This window comes from Odontesthes bonariensis, chromosome 14 (genome assembly GCF_027942865.1).
Source record: "Odontesthes bonariensis isolate fOdoBon6 chromosome 14, fOdoBon6.hap1, whole genome shotgun sequence".
NCBI lineage: Eukaryota > Metazoa > Chordata > Actinopteri > Atheriniformes > Atherinopsidae > Odontesthes > Odontesthes bonariensis.
Genome location: NC_134519.1, coordinates 16,820,783 through 16,835,964, shown reverse-complemented (window position 1 = coordinate 16,835,964; position 15,182 = coordinate 16,820,783). Strand labels below are relative to the sequence as shown.

The 15,182-nt window shown below is 36.1% G+C and overlaps 1 protein-coding gene across 1 annotated transcript in view; it reads right to left on the bottom strand.

The window, feature by feature from the left end:
- crhr2 (corticotropin releasing hormone receptor 2) overlaps nucleotides 1-15,182 on the bottom strand; it is a 54,886-nt gene that overhangs the window by 22,717 nt on the left and 16,987 nt on the right. The window contains exons 3-6 of the mRNA XM_075482254.1: nucleotides 5,304-5,389; nucleotides 4,512-4,618; nucleotides 3,534-3,651; nucleotides 3,273-3,426 (exon numbers count right to left, since the gene is read on the bottom strand). Of these exons, the coding sequence (XP_075338369.1) occupies nucleotides 3,273-3,426; nucleotides 3,534-3,651; nucleotides 4,512-4,618; nucleotides 5,304-5,389 (465 nt within the window). The remainder of the gene's footprint in view (nucleotides 1-3,272; nucleotides 3,427-3,533; nucleotides 3,652-4,511; nucleotides 4,619-5,303; nucleotides 5,390-15,182) is intronic.

Sequence of the window (15,182 nt, the reverse complement as noted above, 5' to 3'; positions counted from 1 at the left end):
AGCTAAACAACATATTCTCATTTCTATTTTGTGACATACTGACACTTGGCTCAGAGCTCTTTATGTTTGTTATCAGTGCACAGGAATCTGCTCTATAGGTGCATGTTACAAGCTCTGCAGCAGTAAGTAAAGCAAACTATTTGGGAAACCCTGAAATCCTAACCAATCTTCAGTATGTGGAGAGTAAGACATGAGAATCGGTTGGGCTAACCTAATTTGATAGGACTCAACTCGGGCAATATTTCAATATACAGTATATATATATATACGTATATGCACACACACACATATCTATATATAAACACACACACTATATTTCCCAAAGTATTCGCTCACATTTCCAAATAATTAAATTCAAGTGTTCACTTCCATGGCCACAGGTCAATAAATTCAAGCACCCTAGGCATGCAAACTGCTTCTACAAACATTTGTGAAAGAATGGGTCGCTCCGTGAATTCTAGCGTGGTACCGTGATAGGATGCCACGTGTTCAACAAGTCCAGTCGTGAAATTTTCTCGCAACTAAATATTCCACAATCAACTGTCAGTGGTTTTATGTCAAAGTGGAAGCGACTGGGAACGACAGCAAGTCAGCCACGAAGTGGTAGGCCAAGTGAAATGACAGAGCGAGGTCAGCGGATGCTGAGGCGCAGAGGTCGCCAACTTTCTGCAGAGTCAATCGCTACAGAACAAACTTCATGTGGCCTTAGCTCAAGAACTGGACTCTAGAGCAGTGGAGATGCATTCTCCGGAGTGGCGAATCACGCTTCTCCATCTGGCAATCTGATAGAGGAGTCTGGGTTTGGCGGTTGCCAGGTGAACGGTACTTGTCTGACTGCATTGTGCCAGGTGTAAAGTTTGGTGGAGGGGGGGATTATGGTGTGGGGTTATTTTTCAGGAACTGGGCTCAGCCCCTTAGTTCCAGTGAAAGGAACTCTGAATGCTTCAGCATACCAAGAGATTTTGGAGAATTTTATGCTCCCAACTTTGTGGAAACAGTTTGGGGACGGCCCCTTCTTGTTCCAACATAACGGCGCACCAGTGGACAAAGCAAGGTCCGTAAAGACATGGATGAGTGAGTTTGGTGTGGAAGAACTTGACTGTCCTGCACAGAGTCCTGTCTTCAACCCGATAGAACACCTTTGGGATGAATAAGAGTGGAGACTGCGAGCCAGGCCTTCTCGTCCAACATCAGTGCCTGACCTCACAGATGCGCTTCTTGAAGAATGGTCAAAAATTCCCATAAACACACTCCTAAACCTTGTGGATTACTTACTCTGTCAAGCTTACTCTGTAAAAGCTGTTATAGTTGTAAAGGGTGGGTCAACATCATATCAAACCCTATGGATTAAGAATGGGATGTCCCTTAAATTCATACAGTATGTGCGTAAAGGCAGATGTGCAAATTCTTTTGGCAATACATGCTGACACAACTTATATTTAAATTTCATTAGATCTTTAAAATTTGATTTTGTGATATGAGCCTTTGGTAAATTCTATTTCAAAGCCGTGAGCTCCCTAAATATGTCATCCATCTGTCATCTGCACTGCCAAGATCTACTTAGTATGTCTCTGTGCAACAGGAACGACAACAGCTGCTGCCAGAGGCTAAATGTTTCTGGACTGTCCATCTGTCTGTCTGACCCATTCTAGTGAGTGCATTATTTCAGGAGTGACTTGTGAGAATTTATTCAAATATGGCAAAAATGTTCACATGGACTTTTGGTGAACATTTTGGAATTCTTATACCTTAACAAAACTGCATACAACTGTTCAAAAGTATGAAATAATGAAGTGATTACATTTAGTATAAAAAAGGTCACTAATCAGCTTTGCGGTATCATGATCATATTATGCAAAAACAGATTATCAAAAGCTATAATTCATGAGCAGATGGACAATTGTGGACAATTGTTTTATCATTTAGGCTGATACTATATGAGTGGGACTAATATTTTCTTTTTTTTGTCTGTTTTTTGCAACTTTAAATTTATTAGAAGCAATGTCTACTGTCATGGGTACGACTTTAATTTCTGTCAGAATAAGCTTATTTGGACAAAAAAAGATAAATGCAAATCTGAGCTCATACGACCTTTTGTTGAATTTATTTACTAGTCTGGATGGATAAACTGAAACTGTTCGTGGGAATACAGAAGTGTGCAATACTAACTCTGTTTTTTTTCTTGAATTAGAAAATATCTGTTGATTAATCTTATGACCTGGATGCAGTGAAAAATCAGATTTTTTTTTTCTGCAGTGCATCATCTCCATACACAAATAGAAAAAAGCATGCAAACTGGAATATTAACTTTTTAACATTTTGACATTAACAATTTACAATGGCATCTCAACATTTTAGAGCCTTCGTTGTAAACGTGATGCATTGTATGACGTGGATCAAAATTGCCATCACACATCTAGAGTTGAGACTGGTTTGCCCATAGTATTGGCAGTGATATTGACTATACAAGCCTCCACTTATAAGCTGACAGAGCTGTGTTGTTCTTTTCACTGCCTGCATTACAAAGTCTCAGCTGCTGTTAGATTTTCACAGTCTCACTTGATTGATCTCAAACAGTTTCTAAACTGTGTCGAACCCGAATTAATGCAGTTTTTGCGACAAACACTAACTGGTATGCAGTTGATAATGAAGGCAAGGTTCAGACATTAAGAAGAAAGCAAAATTAGGGGAGCTTTACTTTTGAATTTTCAGAGGTTGACTTTCTTTAAAACCTTACACTGACACATTAGATAAAAGAAAACATTCGAAAAAGATTCTGTGGGTGCAAATGTATTATTATAATGATCAATATTATCAAAATAATTTCATTGTTGTTATTATTATCAGTATTTTTTATTAAAATCATTGGAATAAACTTTCCTTTGCCTACCCTCTTACTCCCTTATAGATTATTTTCAAATACGCATACAGGAACACTTTCCAATGACATTTGCTGTTCTTGCTCTTGGAAACAAATATATGTGTTGTATTATATATGCGAATAACTTATTTGGTCACATAGGTTTGAAATAGGATATATCTCCCGGCATCTCTCCATCCTCTAATATATGAGGTGCTGCTTTCGCTCAAATTTGAACCCTGTGCATTTTTTTATTTTCATTTTTGTGAATATTGCATTAAATTATTTGTGTTGTGATACCTTAAGAGCACATATATGATACGGCATAATAAACTTGTCTCGCTTTGCTTTTTATAAAGTCAAAGATCCTGAGCTGAGTAAAGCTTTATTAACGCAGTATGAACATACTTACACCAACCGATGAAGAGAAAGACCCACTTTCTCAGCTTATCAGTTGAATAAGTCATCACAATGGCTGTGTGAAGGTAGCATCCTTCAACAAACATCCAGAAAAAGTTTGTCACCACAAAGTAGTTGTATATCGTCGTAATTAGTCGACACCAAGGCTGAAAAAGAAAGAGACTCTGAGTATCCAAAATAAATGAAAATATAATTAATAGCATCAATTGTTATAAAAATACGTTTGCAGCATACAATACATCAGTGCCATTACCTCATTGCTCTCATGGATATTGTGGTCAATGAGCTGAAGCAAAAACCACATAACATTCCTCAGTATGAAGGTGGTGATCAAATTCCAGTGGATGATGTTTCGAAGACATCGTATGCTCCTGCACCATAAGCCAAATAGAGATTTTTTTATTCCAATGTTTTAAGAATAAAAATCATAGGAACATTATGCATGTAATTAGATTAGTGTTACAGTTTGATAGCTCACTTGCTTTTATATAGTACTTCAGTTTTTAGTGTTAGGGTTCCTGCAGACAGAAGGTCCTAAGATATGCACATAATCTAAATTGGAGCCTTTGCATCGGATTATTTGTCATACTTAGTCACAAAATGCAGGTCACACTGAGTCACACTGAGTCATAGTGGTACGTTTGATTTGAATCACTTACAACTCAGAGGAAAAAGCGTTATGAAACTGAGGTTTCACGTCTAAAAATGTGGATACCGTCAGGTGGGCTGTTGTGCTTTTAAGAGCTGCTAATATTCTAATGACTGTATTTATGCAAGATGTAGCATAATGTCTTGGGAGCAATTTATGTTTTTTTTTTCCCAAACATATAGTTGTCAATAAATACTTTTAGATATTTAGAGAAAGCGGAAAGATATTTAACCTCAGAACAGAACATCACCTATTTTTTTACATTAAAAAAATGCATTTGCTGTAAATAGCCCACAACAATCAAAACTTAGTACACAGACCTGCAGAGGGTGTCTGTGCATTTATTTAAAACAGGACATAGAAATATGCCCAGCTGCCTCCAAGACAGTGTTAGAAAATATAGGAAGTAAACATCAGGATTCTCTTAGCCAGAGCGGTCCACTGAACTAAGCTGCACAGATCTGTTCATTTGACATAAACAAGTTAATAATAAGTGGTCTCGAGACATGACATGAATTTCACTGATTATCCTCTATGTGGTCTCATGCATACAAGCCCCATTTAGATTATTTCTGTACTTGCCTTAAGCACAAGAAGAGGATGAAGGCCATGACTAGAGCTCCCACAGAAATACAGTGGCCTAGGTAGTTGATGATCAGCGCTATCTTATAATGCATAGGGTATTTCCTCTAGAAAGACGACACATGAATTACTTATTATATGTCCCAACTGAATGAAAGAGCAAAGAGAAAATGTTAGAAATACATACAAACAACCTTTTCCTGTCTACATGGCACGTAAATGAAGTTCCCTTTCAAAGCTCAAATTTTAACATTTTAACAATGTGACACTATTTACACCACTTGAAATGGATGAATAAAAAGATGATTATGTGTGACGAGGCTGCACCTACAGCTTTACAGCCTACTTCTGTCTATCTAGGTTTGAAAGTTTAAATAAAATAAAAGGCGGCAAATGTCATTGACATACTTCAATGTCTTGGCTTAAAATTATCTGAGAAAATAGAGCAAGACCCAGAAATACATAGAATCTGGAGACATAATTAGAGGTAACCAGGCCAATGCCCACTATGTACAGTATACCACTGTTACAGTTTGCTTTCAGTCTTTGCTCAAATGAATACAGAAAAGATTACATTTAGGGATTTCGTTATCGGGAAACAATAGTTTGAGGCATTTATCAGCAATACATCATAAAATAAATGGGAGATGATTCATTATTGGATAAGCACATTAACAACTGCACATTTTTCCCGTAAACCATCAAACTAATGAAAGAAATTATGTGAAAGTTATGGTTTGGCTGCTATGAGAATGAAGAAGAGCACAATTGCTCCCATGTCACCACACTAACCTTTTCCTCCAAAATGGGTTCACAATTAGAGTAATTGATCTTCAACGCCCACGTTCCATTATCCATGCACTCTCTGTAAGCACTTCCTACAAAAACACAACAGAAAACAATGAAAATGGGACAAATACAAACTTAATTCATGTATTATTATACTTGTTTAATTCAGAAAAGAAATCTAATTTGGCCCTCCATTCCGCTGAGTCAGTACTCTTAAGTTTATGGGGTGTTAGTGCTATATAGGTAACCTAAAACATCCTTGTAATTTAGTTCAAGCTTAGTTCAAATTTGAGCTCTGCTATCTGTCCGACTCCTGCACAGAATACCAATTCAGCAACACATATTTTTATTCATAGGAATGAAATGCAAAGCTTCTTACTGTCAACTTATTTGCATATCTTTAAAAACCTGCTTTCAACAATCAACTTTGAACTGCATTTTTCGTTTTGAAGTTCCTCGGTGCACATTCAGTGAGCCCCTTATCTATTTAAGACCAAAAAAACATTAGAATTGAATGGAAGCATAGCAGCAATAAATGTGTACAGGTTATTTTCTTCTGTTTTATTAGGACTGGCCTCTTTAAGTGATTATTCTAACCACTCCACAGGTTTTTTTAAGTGTGTGAATAAAAACATCCCTTCTCCCCCCTGCCTGAGGCCCTTTTTTAAAAATGCATTCAATGTGTTTTAATATTATTACAATTAATCAGTGTTGTATAGTAACGAAGTAAAAATACTTCACTACTGTACTTAAGTATATTTTGGAATACTTTGTACTTTGTAGTTTAAAATTTTTTGACAACTTTCACTTTTACTTCACTATATTTCCGAACTTAATTGCATACTTTTACTCCAATACATTTTCATTGTTCGGTTTAGTTACTCGTTACAAAAAAAAAGAGAGAGAGAGAAAAAAACGCAACAGTGTTTTGACCCCATGCATGTTATGCCTACCCAAAGACGTGGAAATTCTATCTTACAGAAACTCCCCTTTTTTGGGTTTTAAGGTAGTTTTACAAAAAAGGTCTTCCTCTTCAGATGCCAGATGAGCTGCAGTTCCCTCCCAATTCTTTTTTTCTTTTGTATAATGACCGGTTGTGTGTGCACCTCCTATAGCTTGGGAAGTACAGTAATCGTAACAGCTTTTTTTCTTGGTGATGTTGGCCGCATTTTCTGTACTGAGTTATTTTATTTATTTTTTAGAAAGGTTTACAAAAGGGGTTTCAAACTGGACTCCCTCTTCAGATGCCAGATAAGCTTCAGTTTTCTCCTATTTTTTTCTTTAAATTTTGTTTATAATGATGGCAATAACAGTAACAGCCTCTTTTGTTTAATTTTTTTCTTAATGGTGTAATGTACGCCTCATTTTCAGCACTGACCTTACTTGAAGAAGAAAAACCTAAAGGTTCACAAAGTTTGTATTTTCTGTCTAAACCTGGTCTAAATTTTGCCTGCACTTGGTTGTGTGTAGATTTTAAGTGTATTTGACCTTCAAAGTTTACCAAAATATAAAAAATGTCATTCAAACTGCATTTGCCTTGTTTACTTTTTACTTATACTTTTAATTACATTACTTAAGTACATCTATTTTTACAGTAATTCTCATACTTAAGTACAAGACGTTTCGGATACTTTAAGATTTTAACTCAAGTAACATTTCAGTCAGTGACTTGGACTTTTACCAAAGTCATATTTTGGAGGGGTACCTATACTTTTATTTGAGTGTGAGATTTCAGTACTTCATACAACACTGCAATTAATAATGTCATTAATCATATTGTTCTATCAGAAACTTATTGAATTCAATTTCATCTAATTGAAAAAGTCCTTGCCTCGGTATGATGTTCGGCAAAATACATAAATGGATGAATGAATAACTAAGTCAATGTCATTGAATATTAACAGATTTCCCTCACAGATAAGCAGTTTCAACAGAACGAAGGTACTGGAATCTCACACAGAGTGTACTATTTGAGTCATCATCCTGACTTGAAGATTCTTGCTAAAAACGAAGCAATATTCCAGAAAGTGAGAAAACCGTCCATCTCAGAGATGCCCTCAGCAACTTTTAAAGCAGTGGCAGCAGAGGAGTAATATCCTTTGCTTTCAGATTAACATTGAGAGAGAAAAGGAGAAAAAAAATAATAATTCTAATCATATATTATGCTGAATATCGACAATGCTTTTTGTTGCTCTTTCAGGAAAATCCTAATCCTCAGTCATTCGAGCACGTTCTACTTGCATAACTACAAGGGTAAATCAAAGTCAGGTAAATGACTATAGTACATGAATGAATGAGCCAGTTAAAAAAATATATAAAATAATATATATGTAGTGTGTTATTTTTTGAGGCACACTATGGGAAAACTGCCTCAACATGTTAAGACAAGTAATGTCAAATCAGGGGAGGAGTATCACTTCTTTTCTATGCACAATAGCGACAAATCAATAGTAGAACTTGATTGATTTGATTTTTACCTAAGTCATCCATTCTGATTTGTTCTTATTTTTTTCCATTCTTTTCATGAATAATGTGCAACTGTTATGAACCTCTGATTCGGTCACAACAAAAGGTAGCCTTGGACTAATTTCCTATGCACTTATTCAACCACCAACTTAGTCACCTATTCAACACGTCTCATCAAACTCTCATTTGACATATATATATTCAGCCCCAGTTTCTGGTTGATTGAAGCTGCGGGGGGAGCATACCGTCACATCTCACTGGCTCGCATGGTTAATAGTCGGCGAGTGGAGCAGGTATCGAGTCAAATCAAATGAAAAAAGTAGAAGTATGAAGCAAATTAATTTTATATTCATGCATATGATCATGATTGTATAGCTTCTGTAAGGGTTTATGTTTGCTGCATATCTAAGACAACTGCACATCATATGAAATATAAAACTGTCAGAGAGGTATTGAGTCAGCAATGTGGTAATTTTCAAAGCTGCAATATCTATTTTAGCCTACTTAGACTCCATTACACATTATTGGATACATTTTGGATACAACTGCAGCAACAATGACCCACTTGTAGATCCATTTGGATGTACTATAAAATCAATGTGCCAGGATATGTTGGTACTGCATTAAAAGGCAATTAAAAGATGTTTATCATTGGCAAAGAACAGTAGAACATCAAAATCATTATCAATTTTTCAACCTTATTTTTGTTGTAATTATTATGTATCACAAGTATTAAGAACAGCTGAAGTATAAGGAATAATGAATTCATCTTATGCTAATTTACCAGTTCATGCTGTTGTTTTGGAGGTAAATGGAAGTTTTACAGGCTTTGATTTTCAGAGAGTGAAAATTAAACCTTTCACATTCACACATTCTGTGTGAAACCCTTTATTCTTAAAGCCCCGTACAGGCCGTGTTTCCTCTGATCTGGAGATAAGTCTCAGCAAAAAGTAAGGCAGCAACACATACTGGGCACTGTGAAGGTTTTAAACAAATATATGAAATAGTAATGTAGTTGAGTAGAAGAAAAAGCTCAGAAAGACTGCAGCGTTTCTGGATCATGTTCTCATATTGCTTCTTTTTTGTATGATAGAGCTTTAACCTGCATTTGTGGATGGCACAGTGAACTGTGTTCACAGTCAATGATTTCTGTTTTTAATGAATCTCTTCTGTTTTTAATGTAGTGCTGCCCGAGAACCTGAAGATCACAGATATTCTTTACAGATTCTCTGCTGTGTCCCTTGCACACAGAAAGTTACTTCAAATAATCATTCTATGATATTATGTACTGTATGATGAAACATTCCAATCCTTTGCAATCTTACATTGAAGAACACTATTCTGAAATTGCTTCAGAAACTGCTTTTTAGACAGTTTTTTGCAGATTATTGAACACTCTGCCTCCCTAAGGTGCTCTTTTTTAAATGCCCAATAATGTTCATGACCTATTCACATTGTCACACATTCACAATGTCATTGCTTGCAATGTGTTTTTACTACTTACTTTTCCAGCCCTTTGTTACCTATTTTCCATTTTGTTTTAGTCACGTTGTTACCACAAAATTTAAGATGAGCCACATTTTTTTTATGAAACAATAAAATGTCTCACTTTCAATATTTTATATGTTTTCCATGTTCTGTGTGAATAAAATGAAAGTTTCATTCTTTTTCATCATATAGTAACAAAAACACATTTGATTGAGGCAATCTTTAAAGAGTATTTAATTTAAATTTAAATTTTATTTGTTTACAGAGAACTGAATATAAAATTAGCCTCATGCAATTCCAATTTTTTTTGATAGTCTAACAGAAAGTTCAGTATAAGTTGGCAGTTCCACCTTCTGGTTCAAATTAGTTTTCTATCATAAGATGGTTATTGCACTTGAATACAAATCACAAGACATTCTGCAGCTGTTCTAGGGAATACTCTGAAAGCTAAAAAAGTCAGCATGATGGCATCAGCAGGATACCAGCATAGCTTAAAATTATCAACAGCTAAGATTCCTCCTATCATAAGTCTGCACAATCTGAGGAGACAACCCAGCCTATCGGACAGCTGGTGTTTTCAACCAATACAAGGATTTAATTTCCTTCAAAATGCACGTACATTCACAAAAACTCATAAAATTCATAACTAACATCTGCAAATAGAGAAAAATTCAATTACACCAGTCTGGCAGCAGTACAAAGACAGAGTTCTCAAACTCCTTATCTAAATATATTGCAGTGTTTGTGAAACAAGCAGTGATGTTGCACACACAGTAGAAAGGGAGCAGGTTATGAGGTTTGTCCCTGTGAGCTTTTCACCTGAGGCAGGACTAATTCAAAGCATGTGTGCAGGGAAGCACATTCCTGATAAACCATCTGTGCATTGCGCATGATAAGGCTTTTCACATTATTGTTACAGTTTACTGTATTCACATAGTTAAAATTAAATCCCATTCTGTGCCAAGTTTGCATGAGGGACAAATTTGAAATGGAAGGTGCTGAAAGAAATCAAACACAACTACACACCGTGGTGTAAAGTTTCATAAAAAGAAATGTATAATTCTCAAATGAGGTAGTCTCAGTCAAACATTTCCAATCTCTGCTGCCAGTCACCCTGCTTTTCTTGAACTCACAACATATGAAGATTTGAAGCTTGCTTTTTGAATAACTGAGGACAGGATCGTTAAATTACAGTTTGGTTCACACTTAAGTGGTAGTTAGGTCATTTGAAACATTACATAGCAATCTATCATTTGAAAAATGCAACTGTAATACACAACAACGGCTCATCTGAAAAACAAGCAAAACCATCTTCCTGCACCACAAATATATATGGCCTGATTCTTTCAGCTGACTGAATATAAAGTACATTTCCACTTGCAGGTTGCACAAGTCTACCAGATTTGATTAATCTGTGATTTACTTATGTCTTCTTGTCTATGTTCTGTATTAATTTTGTGCCACTAGCTTGACTTTCAGCGGGAGGGGATCAAACACAAAAAGAATGAAATACGGCATTGTGACTGCTAAACCTCCTAAAAAGACAAACTGCCACTCAAGTCTCACAACAAATGATCCACTACTTGCTGCTGTTTTGTGGAATGGTCAGTAAAACTGAAGAATACATTTGGAGCAGTGTAAAGTTATGGCAAAGCTGAAGGGGTATAATGTCTCAAAACTGAGTGATGGAAACATTTAATCCAAGCCATACACCTGAGTCAGTCACTGCTATGTTTTCTTCAACCCATATGAAATTTAATTTCATGAGCTGAGCATGAATTAGGCTATCACAAAATGGTGGAATCTCATAGCTCACTGTGGTTTGACATTTCATTTAAAAAGAAGGAAAGCTGCTGTATTAAAAACATAAGAGGGCATGTGAGGGCATAAAGTCAGAGACTCAGCATAATAAACATATATTAAACGATTTGGCCAGCCTAACACCAATATTTGCATTTTTTATTAAACTTTGCCCTTTATACAAAACGCATTGCAAGATTATGATCTGTTGGGAAAAGTATGAAATGTTCCACTAAGACGATGCAAGAAATAATAATTTACTATCAACTGATTCCACTAAGTAAAATGGATGGCAGCTGCAGGCTTTTACCAATGGAAGACACCCAGTGAGTCACACAAGAAAGAAGTGAGCTGACTGTAGGGAGCTCCTCCTCTCTGCTTGTGGCAAGCCACAAAATGAGTAGTCTTGTTTTTTGTGTATGTTTTGAAAGGAAAGGAAAAGGATGGAATTAAAAAAATGTCATCACTTTAATCTGTCTTTTGAAAGCTGACGAACGCTTGCAACGTTAAACTGCGGGATTGCGGTGATAACTAAAAGCAACTACACAAGAATATGTTAAAAACTAGCTAGAAAAAAACAAAACAATAAGATAAAAACACTGTGAAAACAATTGAATTATGTTAGAGCAAACTGTTTTGAAATTGATCATTTTTAGGAAATTGAACCTTAAAGTTTTTTTTTATCTCATTGGTTTAGATCACAATGTTTTGTGTTTTTTTCACAGTGAAAGGCAATGACAAAAAGTGCTTCACTGTCTTTTTTCTGGACCTCTTTTCCATAATATCGTGTGTTTTTGTGTCAAGTTTTTTCATGCTGTAGGGGAATTTCCATTTTTGGCCCAGCAAAACATCTCCCTGTCCGCTCGTTTTGTATTTTTACATTAGTTTCCCAGTGACTGACCCTGCCCTTTTTCCTTCATGTATGACTGCCCTTCTTAAAGGGCAAATTACAGTTTTTTTTTTTCCCTCACTCATCTCTCAAAAAGGAATGACATCAATGACATGTTGGACCAAAGCACAAAACAATGGACCCCTGTTGTGCCTTAAATAATTTATGACAGAGGAGGGGGTACACTCCGACTTTGCAGTTCAATGAAAAATCTGAGAAATTATCATCACTCTTCACTTTCAACAACAGTCTTCAGTGAGCCTAACCTGTCATCACTAACATGTCACCATGACTACATTAAGTTGTAACTGCTCAAAAGCCCTTGTGAAGTCCAAGTTTGATCAAACACAACATGGCAGCTAAACAACTTAACGAAAAAGAAAACATCTCTGTCCTTGTCACATTCATTCTCTTGTACAGTACTTTTCTTCAGAAGTGCATATCCCTTACTCTGGGATTATCAACACACACTGTGTCTAGATTACCTAATAAAAAATATCTCTGGGATGTTTATTCTTGGATGGGAGTGACAGCCATATTTTTTTAAATCACAAATCACACAAGCGTCATCAAGTATTTAAACTCACCCATGAAGAGCTTCCTGGCACTTTTGCATCAACATTCCTATGATACTTTGAGCTTTTGCAATCATACATTCAGATACATTCATTCGAATGAAGATGTCTACCAATAGTCACCATCGTAGAAAGAAAATTGAAAAATGTCTTTGAAAATGAGTGTACTTCAAGGTATAGTATTTATGCATATTCTTTTTCATTTCTCTTGGAGAATAAGTTGTGGGTGAGTATGAAGTAAATATTAGGCAGTAAATACTAAGTTCAAAAGTGCAGAAGTCGAATACATACATCTATTAATATTATAGATGTACAAACTAAACCGAATATCTCTGCTCTGTGATCAGACTTCTCTGCGAAATCGATGCTCACTAATGGTTTCTATAAAGAGAACAGCCCAAGGGAGGGAGCAACTCTGAAGAGACGCATCTTTTTCTGTGTCATCCGCAGTTGTGCTTCACACAGGCTTGTTCAGAAATGTTACTGACATATTTCCACTGATAAAATTAGTCACCCACTTTTACTGTAGATGCTTCCTATAGTTTGAAATGTTCTGCATCTTAGAAACGTAACAAATGTGGATTTAGGATTTGACAAAACAGATGTTTCAATAGAGAAGCCTAATGCAGCTTCAATGTTTTCTCCGAGTGACAATAAGCCTCTGTGTCATGCTGTCCTTCATACAGTTGACAATAATGGGAATTGGAAATGATGCTGCAACGCTTCATCAGGTTTCAGAGCTGGTGGGCACGCCATCTTACCACACAAGCAATGATCGACCTCTGCTGAGCGCATCAACAAAAGACACAGGGTTGTTGTAAAGGCTCTGGCGGCTAGAGTTGTTCATCGAAGCAGCAGTAGCTCGATCAATTTTGTGTCTTTATTCTATAACCATGTCGCAAAATAACTTTTTTCGCTGCAAAGTTATATAAAACACAACCTCTTAACCCCAAGACTACTTTTTGAAACAGTCACATTAAATAAAAATAAATAAATAAAAAAAAAATCCTCGACTACATTGCTTTTAAAGTCAAAACAGGAACTCTAAGGCTACTGCTGTTTCTAAACCTATTCGAAGAATTCGGGAAAAAAAAGTAAAGGGAAATGATCAACACAAATGCTTTATCTATCACATAATAGGTAATACAAGAACGTGCCATGCTCAAAATAGTTTTTCTTGCATTTTTATGCAGCCAGACCCAGTGTCGTTTGGATCCTCCACAAATTCTTAGTGAATTGAATTTTAGAGGTTGTGAGTTGATTTGTGGTGAAGGAAACAGGAATAACAAAACCCTGCTTGAAGGAATGTTATTTTCAAAAGATCCCTTGCCACTAAGAAGTAAGGAAACTGTTTTTCTCATTCTTGCAGACAATCACGACTTATAAAGAATATAAAATATACAGCCTCAAGTGGTTGTGAGAACAACGGCATGTGAAGAGTGGTCCATTTTTTTGTTAAGTTTTATTGCATAAAAGTTATCAGAAATCCAAAAAAACTGTTATTGTATGTTGGCTTTGAACTGGGGTCCAATTATTGAAAGCACAGATTTTTACCCTCCCTTAAGAGGATATTGTTGTTTATCAAAAGAAACACTTGACAATAACATTTGTTCAAATGTGGAGACATTCATAGGAGTTGTATTTGATGAAGGAGAAAATGCCTATGTGGCTGTTTTGCTCTGAGATGGTCATCAATTCCTGCCATCTGTAGAGGTGCAATATTCCAGGCTGCCCCTATGGGTTGTATGGATCAGACGACTAAGTGGAAATACGGGCAGCAAAACTAAAAACTAAACTTTGGCAAAAAGAAAAAAAGAAAACTGCTATCCACCGACATCTGTCATTTGTCTTTTAGGAAAGGCCCTTAAGGACCCATAAAATGACACCGCATTAGTCATGGGTCTTTATCAGTTCTGACTTCATTCAGCAGTAATGGCTGCATGGTGATACAATCAAGAATATCTGTCATGTGGGCAGTGAAGCTTTGCCACCTCCATCAGCAACTTCTGTGACTCTGTGACACAAAACCACAAAATGTAGTTGAGTAGAAGAAAAAGCTCAGAAAGACTGCATTCTTGTGCACTCATGACATGACACATCAGTAATGAACTGCCTAATTTCAGTGGCTCACTGTTTATCAGTAAAGTAATTTAAGGATGCTCAGAATAAAGTGTAGAGGGCTCAAATACTGGTTTAATGTAAAAATGGTTATTCATTAAAGAGTGCTTTTGTATCATATTAAATTGCATATATCATATTGCTTTGCTTTGCAGTGAATGCACTGAGTTGGTGTTTGTTTCTTAGGGTTTGTATCTTTGATGTGTCTGACTGTTTAGAGTACAAAAAGTTGCGTATAGCATCGAGCACAGTTACTGTAAATGAATGGTGCACATAATAGAGAATGCTATGGAACTCTGCGCAGATATTTATTCAGTGTACCAGATTAAAGCCTTACTTTTTATCTTTACAACATACTAATTAACACCAACGTTCAGTATCATGTGTGTCCCAGTATCACTGTCTTCGTGAGCACACTGGCATGTTGATAACAGCAATTTGCACAAAATGCAAGTGTGGCTGAGTACAGCTTTATAGGCTCATGTTGTCCTGTTGATAAAGAGGTAATGTAGTCCTGTTAGTAAATGACCAGCCCATTCGGACTTA